Below are 18,972 nucleotides of genomic sequence, written 5' to 3' on the forward strand. Positions count from 1 at the left end.
ATCTCTAGAATAACTGTTGCTTACTCTTTAAAATAACTCATATTAAATATTTTTCAAATTTTTGTTTAAAGTAACTTGAAAAGATGGAAATCCTTAGCTTTTGTAAAAAGCTTCCCTTATGCTTATTCAGAAAGGTGTTAGTATTTGGTCATCTTCATAAAGTTTGATTTCCTTCAGAATCATTAATTACATTGAGAAATAATGAACAAATTATTGAATAGAACAAATTTTTCGCAGTATGAAACTGTGTAATCCAACTGCAACAGGCTATTAAGTTACTTTTTAATTTTTTTTTTTCTTGAGTAGCTCAAGTGTGAACTGTTTTATATTTTGACTTGTCAAAGTATTGTTTAGCCTCAGGTTGGCTCTGAGTTAGCAGATCTATGATCAAAAGTATTCCAGCTGTGACAGCCTATCTTTTTTTTTGAACATAGTGTGTCCTATGACTACAATATTCTATGTCCTTCCATTTTCCTAAAGATTGCAAAGTATAATATGAGAGAAATTTGACTCTTATTTCTAGCAGGTCTAGTTGGTTCATTGTCAAAATATTTATCAAAAGACATAAGCATATACTTTGTTGCAACTCAAGAGATCTAATTATTACATGAAATACATAAAGTATATATTTCATATTACCCAAGAAATATGTATAACTAATCTTGTCCTGTCTTTCTTTCTCTGCCTTTCTCTCACTAACCGTCCCCATTTCTCTCTCTCTCTCTGCACACACATACACACACACATAACAAACACTTATTGGAATATTTTTCCATATTCCAATGAGACATGGTCTAATATATGATTGAACATAGTGGAACACATTTTTCTTTCAGTATAAGGGTTTATTCAAGGACATGAATTATTTAGTCCAAAGAATCAATAAAAATTCACGAAGGAGAAAAATTATTCTCTATTTATTCACTTATCTATCAATGATATCCAACATAGAAAACTAAGCAAACACAAATACAGAGAACCATATTTTCAATTAAACAAGAATCATTAAAAAAAAAAGTATAACGAGGAAAAAGAAAACAAAATTTTCTCTCTCAAAGATAAAAGGACACCTTCAAAATGTCCAATTCTTCTTCCCACAACAGAACTTGTGTATGTAATATCAATGTAATAATTTGACCCAAAATATCTAAAAAAAAAATTTTTTAATTCATGTATTACTTTAAGCAAATTTTTGTCTCTGAAGCTAACGTTTATTTTTATAGCACCAGTACCATACAAAAATTGATGAATTCCTTGAAAAAGTACAGGTGCAAATGGGGAAATGCTTAGTTGAAAAAGTAAGTACTTTAAATATTCCTGTTTATGAAGTAACTAGTTTACAATTCTTTTCCTTGTTTCTTCTCTCTCTCTCTCTCTCTCTCTGTCTGTCTTTCTCTCTGTCTGTCTGTCTCTCTCTCTCTCTCTCTTGTGTGTGTATATGTATAACATCAGCAGCAGTACTTTATTTCCACACTCTGTTCTGGCATGGGTTGGAGAACCGTGACTTACTCATACATTCCATTTATACATGGTTTTCCAACTGGAGGGCATTCTTAACATCAACTATTTTACAGAGTATATTGAGTACATTCATTTACGACACCAAATTTTGTTGCAAGGGGCATTTTGCCAATAAAAACTCAAGCATTGATTATATTTTGCTTTTATTATCAGTCCATTAGTCAACTAATTAACTAATCAATTACTTAATTAATCAATTGATTAATCAAGCATTTGGTTCATCAATGTTATTTTTTTGCTGTTTGCTATTTTATTTCTGTTACAAAGTGATTTCTCTCTGTTTTAATTCGGCATTTATAGTTTATATCTTTGAATAGGGTGTGTGTCATTTTAATTAGGGTAGTTTTCTTTGATATTTTTGTACTGCATGGTCAGTATCTACATACCTAGTTTGTGTGTGTGTGTGTGTAGCATGTATGTTGTTTAATTATGTCAGTGCTTGATGCTTTGTAATTTAGTAGTTTTAAACTTTTTACATTTCTTCTACTGTTTGGTCTAAAACACCTCATCAAGTAGACAATTCACAGTGATATTACAAAAAAGCCTTGAATGAAAACCAGGAATGGAAAAAAATAAGTGTCTTTTAACCCTATTAGAGTTATATCCCTATGTTATAAGAGATGAAAGTACTTCAAGAAAACCTAAAGCTAAGCCTAACCCCAACCCTAACCCTTACTAATAGGGTGGAACCAACTTGGTAGTTAAAATATATTTCCATTCATGAGGATAAGGGAGAAAATTTTGCTTTTAGTAAGGCCCCTGAGAAAAGTAAATTCTTAAGAACAATCCTTTTCTCTGCTTAAAATGTTTTCACCTCCTGCTGCTGTTGTAATATGGCCTGCACTCTTCCAGTAATCTCCAGTTGACATTATATTGCACAGCATTATCTTGCATTTGTATGTTGTGATATAATAGATTTTTACTCAGATATTTCTCCATGGAAGACTGGAAATTAACAACATTGCTTGTATGATGATGATGATGATGTTCATTAACAGTCATTTGATGGTAAGACAAAGCTATGCCCAAACAAATACACACACATACAAATATAAATATACACAGAGCCAAACTTTATTTCTAGTGCATTCATTGCTCACAAAACAAGTATGTACATCATGCTGAAGTTAAAATACATTTTCCTATAACAAAATCCATCTTGAATAGTCTGAGAAAGCTTCCAGTATTTGACAGGAATAAACAAGAATAATATATGGATAAACACACACACACACACAAATACACCCATTATACATATATATATATATCATCATCATCATCATTTAACATCCACTTTCCATGCTGGCATGAGTTGGACAGTTCGACGGGGGTCTGGAAAGCCAGGAGGCTGCACCAGGCTCCAGCCTGAACTGGCAGTGTTTCTACAGCTGGATGTCCTTCCTAACATAAACCACTCTAAGAGTGTAGTGGGGGCTTTTTATGTGCCACTGGCACAGGGGCCAGAGGAGGCTGGCAACACCCACAATTGGTTGGGACTTTTTACGTGCCACCAGTACAGAAGCCAGTCAAGGTGGTGCTGGCATCAGACATGTTTGGATGGTGCTTTTTACGTATATACACACACACATATATATATATATATATATATATATATATATATATATATATATTATATATATATATATGCATACACACACAAATATTATATCATCATCATCCTCATTTGACATCTGTTTTCTATGCTGGGATGAGTTGGAGTTTGACAGGAACTGGCAAGACTGGGGTCCGCAATTGGTTCCATAGTCTGTTTTGTCACTCTACAGAGGTACTGTAGAGTGCCAACCACTCTACAGAGTGTGCTTGGTGCTTTTTACATGTTGTGGTGGGTGGGTCTTCTTGAGTACAGCAATGTACTACCTATTTATACACACACACACACACACACACACATACATACTCATATCATCATTATTATTTAACATCCATTTTCAATGGGGATATGCTGGACACTTTGATAGAATCCACCAAGCCACAGGGCTGCATCAGGCTCCAATGTCAGCTTTGGCATGGTTTCTATACGAACCACTTTATAGTGTGTGCTGGATGCTTTTTGTACCACCAACACTAATAAGGTCACCAAGTAGTTTGCAAGACAGGAAAAGAACAAGAAAAAAGTCTCCTACCAAAAGGTTGCGGGGGGGGGGGGGCAGACAGACAAACAGACAGGAAAGGAAGTAAGAAAAAGTTATTTTAAAATTATTATTGATAATAAAACAAATCAAGAATTATTTAATACTTTCTTTTCTCTCATTTACGCCTCCTAACCTTTGCTATTATTTCTCAGCTTTTAATTCTATTTGGCATTTTTCTAAACAAAATGTGTATCCAAATTTGTCAAAAGTATATTTCTTATTCATTTGAATATTATTTTACAGTTATTATCCGTTTTGGAATCAGTTCTTAGTAAACTTGCCCGCTATGATGAAGGAACATTCTTTTCATCTATTCTATCACTTACGGTAAGTTATTAGTATTTAAAACTATGTTATCAGATTTATGCAATATTCTAAAATAAGCTTCAGTTGAATTTTTATGAGTCTTTATTTTTAAGGTAGAGGATACATACCTTTTACAAGTGTTTAAAATTGTTAATTATCTATTAAAAAAAAAAGATATCAAAAGCCTTTGCTTTTTAATTAACTCCCTTTGCTAAATGTCTAGTTGTTTCCCTTCCCTACTGAAATTAGAACTGAAGCACCATCATTATTTTGATGATAGTTGCTATAAAGTAAAAAATCTGCTGTTATTTCTTCTGCTGAAAAATTTGGTAGCTAATAAAAAAACCAAACATAAGATTTTCATTTTTTTTAAATGAATTAAATGTTAACAATAAAGAATATATGTAAGAAAATATCTTTTTTAAAGTTTTAATGTTTATATTGCTATATCTGTAATTTTTTAGAAACCTGTGAATGAACTTGGAAAAGCTTATGTTGATTTTATGCGAGGCAATTTAGAGCAATTAAGACAAAGACTCGCTGATGAATTATTGACACTTAATATATTCGAGGTAAGTGAATGTTTCCAGTTGAAGCTGGCCCTCCCATACCCATCAATATATAGATAAATAGTAATTTTTATTTTATGGATAGATATTACTCTGCTGGTACCACATTGTGTGAGTTCCACATTGTACTGGTGCCATGTAAAAAGCACCCATTATGCTCTGTAAAGTGGTTGGCATTAGTAAGAGCATCCAGCCAGATAAATCATGCCAAAATAGACACATGGTGTCTGGTGTAGCTCTCCAGCTTGCCAGCTCCTGTCAGACCGTCCAACCCATGCCAGAATGGAAAACAGTCATTAAATGATGATGATGATGACATTGAAAAGAAGTCAAGAAACCACCAGTGTCACACAAATGGCACTCATGCCAGTGGCATGTAAAAGCACCCATTACACACTTGGAGTGGTTGGTGTTTAGAAGAGCATCCAGCCATAGAAAACCATGCCAAATCAGACTGGAGTCTGGTGCAGCCTTCCAGCTTACCAGCCCACGTCAAACCATACAACCCATGCCAGCATGGACAACAGACGTTAAATAATGATGATGATGATAATCACAATAAATTTCTTCTTTCAAGATTGTTGGATATGCAGTGAAACCATTCAATAAAATATCTGGTTTTGTATCTGAGCCATCACATATTAATTGAATAGCTTTAACCCTTAGACATTGGACATCATCAACTAATATTTCAAAAATTTTATATGGTTACAGCCATCATCAATTTATTCCCAAGCAACTACATCAAATGTGCCTCAGTGTGAGCATGAGAAATCAAGTCACAAATGGAAGATTCCTTTAACGATGAAGTTTTTTCTGACTTTCCTCCATCTTCAGATGAGGTAGATGATGATGATGAAGAAAGTGATGCATTAATTTGTTCTGAATGGGGAAAAGAGCACTGATTTTTCTCCAATTGTACATTTGTTTGACAACAACATGGAAATCTCTGATGAATTTATGTTCACTCTATTTAATGGTACTTTTTGATAATGTGATTGTAAATTTTATTGTAGATGAGACTAATAATTATTGAAGTTTTTGTACATATTTAAAGTGAAAATACCTATAAAAATTACTCTTAAAAAAATGTTTTGTCCATTTGTTTAAATGTTTTTGGCCATTTGGCACTCATATTCATGCAGCCCTTTTCCACTGTTTAAGGATTAAAATAGTACATATATTATATTTTCTTAACCTATAATATGCATTATTTCTTTTTAATACATAAATTTAAGTAAATAAAACTAATTTTAGCTTAGAAATGTGATAACTAAAAATCTCCTCTTTATTGAGTAAATGACTATGAAATAGGTAAGTATCTCTAATGGGTAAGTAACTCTGAAATATTTGCAGTTGATATTCGTTCAAATATAAATTACAATTAACTTTAGATTTCACAAAAGAAGCAACATTAGGTACAGATAACAGAGCACAATTTGCAAACTTGCTTAATTTATGCTAGCTTTAAAAATATGAAAGATAGAGAAACTTGCATAATTTACAGTTTACTTTGAAATGTATTCATTTTGCTCAATAAATATAAATGTTCTGTTACAGCAATGGTATACTGGACAAACTAAGTTGATATGTGATTGGCTCACTGAACGGTTAGATTTGAGCCTTCATCCATACCAGTTAACATGCATAATGAATATAAACAAGGTATGCAGTGTAACTCTTGGAATATATTAATTTAAATTTTAAAATTTATTGTTTTTAAAATAACTTTAATCCTCTTAAACATTTTGATAGACCTAGCCAAAAAATATAAATTTCTCTTACAGAGGAGCTTCATTTTAATGCATATCCTCTATAATGCATTTAATTATAGAGGAAATGCAATGCATTATAGAGGATATGCATTTTAATGAAATATAGTGTTTAAGCTTCTTTAATGTATTCTTGATGCATATTCAAAAATAAATATCTTTGATTAGAGACTCACTAAAGAGCAATAATATTGGTGTGCGCAATTATATTTAACATCTTTTCATGCACTCATGACAAAGTTTGAATCAGAACCAAAATGTTCAACAATTCTTTCTGTCTTTAGAAATTTAATGAATTATATTTAGTGAATACTTAATTTTTTATAACTGTTTTATACTTTTAAATTTTTTTTTCAAATATTAAGTATTTTTGTTCACCTCATTTGCACAAGCTGCTAAAATCATTCCTTTTTTTTTACCAAATTGAAAACTTTTACATCCAAACTAAATTTTTAAGATTGGTTCAATTAGTTGACTTATGATTATTTAGTATCAAACATTTTAAAATAACAATAACTTGCATTCCTTTATTATAAAATTTAAAGCTTTGATCAATAATATTGCTTTTATATTATAAATTAATATTGTGATAAAGTTATGGAATGGAATAATGGTCATATGTATTAACAAATAATAGTCCTAAAGTCTCTCAATTTCGAATCAATAAAGACATCTTATTTCATTTCATCTTTTTTGCCCACTTAGTCCTAGGAGTATCATGGAAGCATAGTCCTCAAGCATATCTTCCATTAGTTCCTTCAGAAAGTCTCCATTTGATATAGCTGGATCCCTACGCAAAATCAACTGAGCTCGTGGATGTTATCCAACCTGCTTACTCTTGGTTTACCCTTGGGTCTCCTGCTAGTTGATTTTGCATATAAAACCTGTCCAGTGATTCTTTCCCAAAACATTCTTATCATGTGTCCATAATATCACACCTGTAATCTCTAAATTCAGAGGAGTAGCGGCTCTACCTGGAGCACCCCTCTGATCGGAGGAACCCCATTTGATATATAATGTAATACATTGTATATCTGATAAAGATATACAATATATAATATTATCATGCATATTACCCCAAATGGTTTCTAATATTAGCTAAAAGTTGTTTTTTTTTTAAATGATATACTGATGCTATGGGGTTTTCTTACATATATTTAATTATACATGTACATTAAATATATAATGAAATTATTGTATAAACTTTAATTCAATTTGAAATACCTTTATTAGCTCATCATTTTGGGGTAGGAGGAATTGTTAAATATAACTAAATGGAATTTGAAACTTTAGAAACTAATGCTAGATAAACATTTAATAAGATTCTCAAAATAGTTATGTAATAAAATTTCTATATATGTCATATTTATAAAAAAAGAATTGTTTTTCATTTTTCAATTTGAAAGACTTATGTCTAATTTTATTATTTTTTAGAAATACTATTCAGATTTTGAACTGCAAGGTGTACCAGAAACAACTCTCAATAGTAAAACATATCAAACTATATGCAGTCGGCTCCAGGTAAATGATAACTTTATAACATGCAATTTATTTATGAATATGAATGAGCTTAATTGCTCATATCAAATCTTCTAGTTATTTGAATGGTATCAAATTTCCTTCTTGCATTTCATAGCTTAAGAAACATTAATTGCTCCAACTCTTTGAATCCATGAATACTCTTTAGCAAGTGCAATTTTGTTTAACTATACCCCTGGAAGACACAAAAGCGGACAGTCACATGGTGTTGTGTTTATTATTGAAAATAATGATGTTTCTACCAATTAACAATTGTTAACACAAAATCATGTGGTCACTCACTTTTGCATCTTCCAGGACTATAGTCAAGCAAATAGTGCCTGCTAAAGTGTTCTTACAGGTTCAGAGGGCTAATGGCATATCTACAGTATGCTGGATTAGCCATCAATTAGGTAAACAAGCTAGTAGCCATCATCTTTTGTCATTTCAAATGGCTGAAAGGAAAGGATTAACCCTTTAGTTACCAATCTGCCAGAAGCTACTTCTGGTTCTATGATTAAAAAAAAAAACTTCCTGTTTAAAACTGACTTAAAGAAAAACCTTCCATCAAAAATTCATGTTGATTTATTTTCAAAATTAATTGAAATAAAGGAATATATTTCAACAGATATATGATAACAAAAAAGGTTAAAAAGATAAACACAAATTTAAAGTAGAATTAAAAACCACTTTTCCCTTTCTGTTTACAGCCATCAGTTCTGATTCCTTTTAAATGTTATCTTTACCATCAACAGCACACAATTTACTTCTTTTGACTTCCAACAGACACAATGACTTTTAGAGTTAGTTAATAACTGGGTTATGCTCTGTACAAGAATACTATGACCATAGTATTTCTACTCTCATTTACTCTTAAAGTACAAGCAATGCTAAGAAAATTTGTTCAATATTCTGAGACTTAGTTTTTTTGTTTGAAGAAGCCTGGATGACACTGGTGTCATTTAATTAAATCACCCCTAATATTTGGCTAATACTATATTCTATTGATCATGGAAAGATGAAAAACAAAGCTGAATTGAACAGAATTTGAACAAAGCATCCAAAAGCTGGAACAAATTCAACAAAGTATTTGGTCAATGTTTTTAAAATTCTGCCATTCCACTACCTAGAAATTAAGTCAATTTGCTAAACTTGTCAAGAAAACTACATTGTTACACATTCCTTTAGGCTACAGAATAGAGTACATTCCTATTCTCTTTGAAGAGTTAGTTATTCTCTATGATACCATTATGTTTAAAATGTGTCCATTCTCAAAAGAAACAACCTTTATCAATTAAAAGATGACTCCCTTCCAAGAGTTCCAAATAACCTGAACACATCATATCTCCATATATATAAATATATCAAAGAACAAGAAGATATGGTTTCTAATTCATAATTCTCAAGGTTAATATTAAAGTCCAAAAGCCTCAACAACCAAAGGTCAATGCAAAACAAATTGATCTTGAATGAGAAAAGTACGAAGTACCAAGTTAAACTGTAACAAGTACAGTGATAGCTCCTGGTTACACCAGTTCACTAACCATGGAAGAACTGGAGACTGCTATTTTATGTCTTAAATCCAGAAAGACAATTAGTTTAGATGACATTGCAATTAAACAGATCAAGTATTTTGAACCCGAGACAAAGGAGTGGCTTCTACAGCTGTATAGTCATTGTCTGACAGTATATGAACTCCCTAAGATCTAGAAGAAGGTTTATGTGATTGATACTGCTGAAACTTGGGAAGAATATATACTACAGACCAGTCTTGCTTCCCAATCGCACCTGCAAGCTTTTTAAGCACCTAGTCCTTAATAGAAAAGTACCAGCAATGGATGGATGTCACATCTCTGAGATGACATTAGCAAGATTTGTTTTGGGAAATCAATAGGCTGAGAATGCAACCTCACTCAGCACCACATTAAGAATGATTTTGGAAAAAGAGATGATAACTGGTATGGTGCTTGTTGACTTTTCTGCAGCTTATTGCAGTCAGTAATAGATGTTTGCTTGGCAAAATACTGGAGACTATAATGGGTATCTCACCTAAAAAGTAAATTGAATGCTTGCTGGAGAACAAGATATTTCTTGTGGAGTTTGGATGTATGAAGAATGGTTTACCTTAAGACAACAGGATTTTTTTTTGTGTGGTATTGAGTCATAAAGGAAGTAGGTGTTGTAGATTGAAGAATAGCCAACCTCAGGGGAGCATGCTTTTGTCTATGCTTTCCAATAATCAACCAAAAATTGATGATGTGTACTGATTTGTGTTATGCTGATAATCTGTGAATTGCTGCACAAGATATAGATTTCTCAATAGTCCAATAGTGAAAGAAAGACTGACAAACTTCCTCATTCAGCTAATGCCATAATATTAAAAAAATTACTCTGTGCCAAACCATCTATAATACTGAGTATTTAGTACAATCCATCTAAGATATAAGTGTTTGCCTTCTGTTTGAGAAACAGTGAAGCAAAGCACCAAGTAATATTGGTTAAGAACATTTCTTTTGAGGACTGAAAACCCAGTTTATGTAAGTCTTATTTTTCATTGCTGTCTCAACTTGAAAACATCATCAGCAAACTTACACGTACATGATGGAGTAAAAGTGCTCATAGTTCAACTAACCTAGATGTTTCCTGCTCCACAGCTGAATATACTACCTCAATATGTAATAGATCTACCCATGCTAATAAGTATTGTGCTTCCTGTCAACTGATCACAAATTATCTTAGACATACAACTACTGACAGTCTCTATATTATGACAAGCATAGCTTCACCAGTCATTGGCAACCAGTATGAAGGAGCCTTATAGCACCAAATTGATGAATTGCATCCTATGTTTAACCAAACAATTGCTAATTTTCATTTCCTTTATTCAGACAGCTTTCTTTGCAGCTTCCCTTTCTTTCTTCTCTATTACTTAGTGTGGTTTATGATTTTAGAAATCAAAATATATATTTCAAAATTTAGACTAAAAGCAATTGGTTTATCTTCTATAGCCTACTTTAATTCCACTTGAAATGTTTAAAGTGTCAAAGAAATGCTAAAAAGTGATATCATTGCTTTATTTTCATTCTGTCATGTTTATATTGGTTTTCTGTAATATAATTCACTTTTGCAGCCATTGTTAAGATTCTGATTACTGAATCATCATCATTTAATGTAAATTTTTCCACTTAAAAAAAAAAAAACATCAGATATATCTTTATTATTTGTTTATTTATCAGGTGGAGGAGGCCACTCAGTCCGTAACCCAGTCAGACAGTGGACTGCGAGGACGTTTTATGACAAGTGGAGAAGAAGAATCTGACTAAACAAATATTAAATGGAGATCGTGTTTTGATATACATTTCTATTATAACATCATTCCTTAAAGATACTACAGTTTTTAGTCTTTAATTTAATACAAAACTAGCATTTGGGCAGTTGTTTTTCTGCCAACCAAATAGCAGTATCCACAACTGATACTGTCTTTCTGTTTGTATCAGCACTAGATCCAGTGTAAGTTGTTTCACATTCTGGTATGCATGCTTGCTACATGAGTTTTTGTGCAACAGAACCCAAGAATTTATCTATAGAGTTACGTCTTTCATTCATTGATTTCTGTAAGAAATATTTGCAATTCCAATATTTCATTGTTTTTTTTTTATTATTTTAATACTGATTTCTTTTCATGATTGGCATGATAGTGTTCATCCATATTACCTTTCTACTGGAACTAAAATTATATAATAGTATTGTTGTACTAGTAGTAGGTGGTATTAAACTTTTATACCTAACCACTTATCCCTGGTTCTACTAATAAATGAGCTTTTGGAAATTTTTGATATAATATCACTACTTTGTTCGACTAAAATGATGAATCCTGTAACAACCATCTGTGAGCCTCTCTGCAGTTCAATCATTTGCAGCATCTTTTCATACTGAACAAAGTAGTGATCATTAATATTCATATGGCTATAAATGATGCAATAATGCTAAAATTAATTGTACCTAAGATATAAAAAATCTTCAGGTATCATTACTTCACTATGAAAAGTGAAATGTCCTTTGTAGATTCATTTTATTACTTTTATCTCAAAGCTCATTGATCCAGCTGTGGAGGCATTTTCCTCTTTTTTTTTAATATACATTATTTTATGATGAGCTTAATGTTGTGTAAATTTAGCTATTTTAATATGAGCTTTCAAATTCATTAAAACTTTAATAGAAATAGATCCTTATAGCCTTCAAATGTTTTCCAGGAATTTTGCTCCTTTATTTTCTAATTATTAAACTTTGAAATGAATTTCAATTTTATACTATCTCACTAGATACCATATCATAAAGCAATACTAAATAGTATAACTAGGAGTTATGTCAATCTTTTCTTATTTGTTAAGATTTTATATTTAGGTGATTTCTATACTACATCACCTCCAATATTTCTACTAGCTCTTGCCTTTTGACAATTAGTCTCTTGCTGATTACTAAATAACTTCTTAACTAAAATAAAGGGAAATCTTTGTAATACATTAGTTTACAAACTTTTTTAAAATTATAAACATAACTGTTATTAGTTATGTTCATATTTTACTGCCTGTTATTGGTTTCATTTTTATAGTGTGTAATTTTATTTCTTTGGGGGTTTTCCAATGATTAATTTGAAGATTTATTCCAAGGAGAAATGTTCATGAGATGTGCATGTTAAAGTGTTCTTTTTTTCAATAATGATTGACTAAATACATTCCATATTTACAAATTTATGCTGTAAGTTGATTAATTCTTGCATTATATATTACTGAATATATATTCATGTTGTAAAGTTGTTTGGAATGCATGCAAACACTGTTACAAAAATTACCTGTTGTTACTTATACAAAATAACCAAATAGGAGAATTTTATTTGTATTTTGCATGCAAGACACCATTATATAATTTTTCTTTAATTAAAAATTGAAGTTTTAATACTTTTTTTTAATATTGAAATTAAATAATTTAAAATTGTTTCTTGATATTGTTTTGGTTTCACTACCTAAAATATATATTATTTTATAACTTTAAGACTTAAATCATAGTTCCTAGAAATAATGAGTAGATTAGAATAGATTTATTTGAGAAACAATCAATTAGTACTGGGGTTGTATAGTTACAGATAACTCTCAATAATCTGAACATTTACTTTATGAAGAGTTTTAATCTATCAAATCTTAAAATAGGAAATTGATATTTTTTGTCTAATTTTATTCCTTTAGAACTAAAATGATCTCAGCTTTCTAAACTTTGATATTTATTTATCTTAAATAATGACTACTTTCCAACCCTATTCTTAAGTGTAGGTTTCTTTATTTTTTTATCATTATATATGTTCTAATTATATTTGCTCAGTAAACCTAAATATATTGCCACTTCTTTCTAAATTTCATTTTCTTTAATCATCTTATTAATGTTTTTCATGCTATTTTAGCATCAATTTATCTAAGCTTAATATATGATTAAAACAACTTAAAATTTAAGAATTTAAATACATTTATTCAATTAAGTATATACAAAATAGAAAGAAATTGATACTTTCTGTGTTTGATCAGCAACAATAAAAATAGTTGTTCTCATAATCATCATTGTAAACCTATCACAACTGCAGCTATCACTTTTCAACTATGACATTTAGCAATAATAATGATAGCTATTTTATAATAATGATGGTGATGATGATGATGATGATGATAACAATTATAACAGTAACATTACCACCAGCAATAATATATTAATCATGATCTAAATTTGAAGACCAACTCGTGCTTAATAATATAATCAGTTTAATATAATCAGTTTAATAATATGATCAGTATAAAGTAATTTAGCTTAGTGTTAATTAGGAATAATTATAATAATAATAATAATAGTAATAATAATAATAGTAATAATAATAATAATAATTTATAATTTAAAATTTTTCTTTGCACTTATATATAAATGATATCTATTAATAGCTTACAAATAAAAATTTTTTCTTACATGTTAATCTCATTTTTAAAGAATTATCTCCTTTGTTTCTTTTAATATAGAAAAGAATAAACTTTATAGATTTTCCGTAAGATAAACCACTGGGTGTATAATTTTAATGTTTGATATTTGTTTTGTTGGGTTTTTTAAAAAATAAATTTTTGGTTAACATTTCCAAGTGGGACAATTATCACATTTGACTGGTATGTGACAGTTAAAGTAATAACGTTCATTCATGTCACCATATTGGATTTAATAAATATGTGGACTTATATATCTAATTCAAGTAAATTTTTCAATTTAAAATTTTCTCTTTATCTCTGTTTTTGTTAATTTTGTTTTAATTTCAAAATTTTAATAATAAAATTATTAATCATAATATTAAAAAAATGTGGTTTTCAATTATTTTTCCATTGTTATTTGTTATTTCTCTTATATAATCTACAAAATTATCGTGTCAAAATATTATGTATGACAACTATGTAAGAAGTATTCAATTAATTCCATGAAATTACCATTTTGGTAAAATTCATGTATTTAATGTTTTCACTAGATATATTGAAAGATGTATATATTTTCCTTTTTTTATTAGGATTTTCAAATTATATATCTGAAAAAATATTGCACTTTAGATAAGGACTGGAGGTTTAAAAAGAAGGCTAATTTATTTGAAATGAAGAAACCATCTAACTTGAAGATATTCTTGTATGATGTTCTGACATGTTTATGGTAAAGTGAATGACATCTCAGATTAGAATATAGAAATAGGATAATTAAAGCTGTTGTCAAAGCTTTAACTAAAAAAATTTAACTACATTACTGTGAAGTCTAAATTAGAAAATTGTCTTGTGATAAATTTAATTTAAATGCATTATATTTTAAGAGGTTTCAGTGTTTAGTTTGCATATACACAAAAGGCAGTATGCCTTGTCACACAAAAAAATCACTATATATATGTAATATTTAGCTAATTGATCAAGACTCATAACATCACACTCAATTATCATAATTAACATCATACATTTAATAGTATTCAAATACAATAATTTGTGTCTATAATTTAGATAAGTGTCAGATCCTATTTTCACCACCTTTCAACATTGTTTCAAAAATATCATCCATCTTAAGTGACCTTACATACGTAAAATATCATCTTGATTTTATTTGAATTTATTAAAGTAGCACACAACCACATCATACTAAGTGACAATTTTAGTAATCTTCTTAAGTGATTATTGATATTTAGTTACTTTTACTGAAATTTCAAAAGAATTTATTGGACACTTTTTTTCTTTTGGGGTTTTGTAAATACAACTTTGAGGTTAGGTTTAATGATCATTGTTTACAAATATCTTTGTGATATTCATGGTCATCTGCATTCTTTCTTGTTGGATTTATGGTGTACTGTTGTATTTATTATATAAATTCATACTGTTCCTATCACAATTGGTTCTGTTTTCCTTTTTAAATGTTTGTTGGGCAGATTGATAATATCTTTATACATTTTGAACTATTTTTTATTGTATATCACAACATTTGATATGATTTTAATTTTATAGCTGAGTTTCAAACTCTAGATAACATTGTTTCATTATTCTGTCATTTAAAATCATTTTAAAAATGCTAAACCAGTGTGGTAGAATTGGTAGAATTTTCATCTGATTCTTTAATTTTCTATTACTATTAAGATTTTGTATACTACAAATACTTGAAATATGATATATAAACTTAAAAGTTATTTGGTATATCAAATAGAAATTTTGTTTCAATATAGTAAAAATATATATTTATTCAGTTATAATTTATTTTGTTCACATTTTGGAACATTGTTAAAGTATAAGAGGAAATACATTTTTATTTACAAGCAAGGAAAACAAAATCTGAAGTTATTATTTTGATAAAATAAAGCTGGATTACCTTCTATATAGAGAAAGCATTGAGCCAGTAATTCAAATATTCATCCAATCTAAAATAGCTTTTGTTATGATGTTCAACTATTCAAAATCTTCTGAAAATATTTTGTTTCTTTATACTTACATAAAAGTAAAATTGATTATATTAGAAATATAAAAAATATCTGATATTTGAAATTATTGTTAAAAAGCTCAACAGCCAAAACAAAACATTTTGATCCACTAAATTGAATGTATTATGGATAATTTTTCTAAACAAATTATTCTAAGTTTGAAAAACCTTCTTATTATAAAAATCTATTGTAATAATTATATTTGCAATTATATGTTATTATATAATAGTTTGCATTGGCCAACAGAGAAGTCTGGAATATTTCCTGTATTTTTGTCTTTAGAAATTAAAATATTTTTTCTACTAATCTTATTTAAAGTGGTTAACAATTCAAATGTCAGCTTCTGATTTTCCAATTATAATGGTTTCATTAATAAGAATTTAATTTTAATTAGGTGATGAATTCCTAAGCAAGAGAACATAGGTTTACTCTCCGCTTGAAACTGGGTTTAACTTTACTAATCCATTCAGTGTATATTTGAGAGATTGAGATGGAAGTTCTTAAAATGTTTATATTTAATATTAATATCCACTTTGGAGTGACTGTCAAGAGATCTCCAAGTTCTTTCTTATACCATAAAAGTAAAGAATAAAAGATTTTCAATTTTACTTATAATTTAAAATAAAAACTACATGTTTTTTCATCTGTTCTTAGGTATGGTGAAAGACATTTAACTTGACATGGTTGTCATTTTTCAGTAATAAAACAAATATTTATGATATCTTGCATGAGAGTATTTTTTATCTCAAATATATTATAATTACTATTGGTAGTGAAAAAACAAAAAATATAAATTTAGAATATATTTGGTATTTAAGATATTTCATTTTCATTTCATATTCCTTCAAGATAATCTTAGTTGAAAGCAATTTGAGTTCAGTAATTTTTCGTTAACAAAAAGCATAAGCTTTACGTGTTAAGTAAATTACATTACCATCACTAGAACTGACTGCCATTTTATCTGTAAAGAATGATTTCAGCTACAGATTACTATAATCCTAAATAATACCCATAAACAAAATTATAATTACTTCATTTAATTTTCAGCTTAATTTAAGCAGATTAAAAACGACCAATATGCCATTCATGTTATTAGCATTTCTTAAAATATTAACTCTTTGAAAATAAGTGGTGATAATTAAAATTTTGAAAACATATCTGATTCTTAATAGACTAAGAAAAGTATGTAACATCTTGGTAGATATAAGCTTTGTTTACTTTTGAGGACAAAAAGGTGAGTCAGTGAATCATACAATTGTTTTATAAGGATTAAAACCTTTCTAAATAGCTGCTTTTTTATACTTTTTGCCAGTTAAACTGAAGAACACTGACTTTATGCTTGTCAGGTGTTTTATTCATGGAGTCAACGGAACAAGTATCAGTAATATATTGAAACCAATTCAGAACTATAAATATTGAACTCGACTTTAAAAGATTTTAATAATCTCACAGAAAATAAATGGAAAATAGATTCTATTATAGAGAATAAAAATACATGAAAATTACTATTTCATTTAATTACGTTAAATTTAGGGGAATCAGGACATTAAGATTAGTCAAAAGGTTTGTTTGAATAAAGTAAATTTAAGAAATGCATAATCAATTAATGCTTTTCTGGTTTAGAACTATAACCTATAAGTGCCATCTATTTGTTACCAATACTTTCTGTGGAGCTTTTAATATGTAAAATTTGTTCTCTCAATATTTATCAACACTATTCATGAATTGGTAGGCTGTCTTTGATTTTTCTATATAATCAATTCCAGTGGGTATAAATTCTGCAAGAGGTTGAGTGTTTGCTGTTTTTTTAAGTTCATCATATTGCTTCTAATAATTTGACTGTGGTAAGATTCCAAGTTTGTTATGGTTCACTTATTTTACACACACACACACACATATATATATATATATATATATATCCCCTCTTTTATATGGATAATTAAAGGCAAATCAAGAAGCTTGCTAACTGAATACAGTTGTTGCATTATATGCGAAATCAATTTGGTGGCTTTTCTTGCATATTTTCTATGAAGAACTGATCCCTAATGAAATGTGGTCCCCCAATTTTATTTTGACACTTGAAATATGGTTGCATCATTGTTTTAGAAGTTATTAGGTAAGTTTTGTCAGTGGTCATGTTAAGTATTTTTCTAATAATTCCAACAATGATTTTAGCTCTCATAACAGAACTCATTTTTGGTATCTTGAAATTTTATAGTTTTCATTCATTTTCTACTTTAAGCATTAATAAAATATGTCTTACATAAAATTACTTTCTTTCAATAAAATAAATACTTCTACAATACAATTTCTAATACTTTCATTATGTAGTAAATAGTTAATACTTGAAAAGAAATCTTAAACTTTTGATATATTTTTATTTTTTATTTTATTTTTTTTTACATATAAATAGTTCCAAGCATTCCCTGAAAAAAAAAATGAAGTACTGATTCTAAGAATATGCTAGCTCTCATATTCTAAATTTTAAGCTTTTAAATATAGTTCCCATTATTTTTGTTTTTACATTAACATGTATGGAACAACATCATAGATTCAGAAAGAATTGGAATCACAAATAGCTCCTATTTTCCTCAATTTTTTGATGTTTGTGCTGTTGTCTAAGGATTTAGATTTCACCAATAAAATATAATTGACAAACACCTTCCAAGTTGCAGCATTGAACCCAATATTCTTGCAAAATAAAACAAACTATTGTCTATATGCAAATTATAAAATTTTAAAAAATATTTATAAATTAGATTTGTGTAATGCCATTAACTCATAACAAGCAAAAACCCAAGTTCAATAAAATGTTTATTATAAGCATCTTTTAATGTTCAAGTGACTTCTATTTTATTGCTTTCTTCTAATGTTTCTTTTGGCTCTCAGGATAAATATAACTTGTTTTAGTTTCCAGTATGAAATAATAGAATTAAATTTTCAATGAAACAATATAAAATATGGATTTTATTCAATATAAATATACATTTAGCATATGGATTTTCTGATACTTTTTATTTATTATATTCTATTTATTCTGCTCAAGACTTGTACAGACTTCACTAAAATTACATGACAAGGTAATATCCATTCTTTCTAAACTAAACATCATT

At 28.9% G+C, this 18,972-nt stretch overlaps 1 protein-coding gene across 20 annotated transcripts in view; it reads left to right on the forward strand.

Moving 5' to 3' along the window:
• Window positions 1–12,887, forward strand: part of LOC115209943 (calcium-dependent secretion activator 1) — a 289,946-nt gene extending 277,059 nt beyond the window's left edge. For all 20 annotated transcript variants that reach the window (XM_036500755.1, XM_036500758.1, XM_036500764.1 and 17 more), the window contains 6 exons: window positions 1,224–1,298; window positions 3,918–4,001; window positions 4,445–4,552; window positions 6,110–6,214; window positions 7,756–7,842; window positions 11,076–12,887. In XM_036500755.1, the coding sequence (XP_036356648.1) occupies window positions 1,224–1,298; window positions 3,918–4,001; window positions 4,445–4,552; window positions 6,110–6,214; window positions 7,756–7,842; window positions 11,076–11,162 (546 nt within the window). In that variant the 3' untranslated portion in view covers window positions 11,163–12,887. The remainder of the gene's footprint in view (window positions 1–1,223; window positions 1,299–3,917; window positions 4,002–4,444; window positions 4,553–6,109; window positions 6,215–7,755; window positions 7,843–11,075) is intronic.
• Window positions 12,888–18,972: the final 6,085 nt, after the last annotated feature.

This window comes from Octopus sinensis, linkage group LG1, assembly GCF_006345805.1.
Source record: "Octopus sinensis linkage group LG1, ASM634580v1, whole genome shotgun sequence".
Classification (NCBI taxonomy): domain Eukaryota; kingdom Metazoa; phylum Mollusca; class Cephalopoda; order Octopoda; family Octopodidae; genus Octopus; species Octopus sinensis.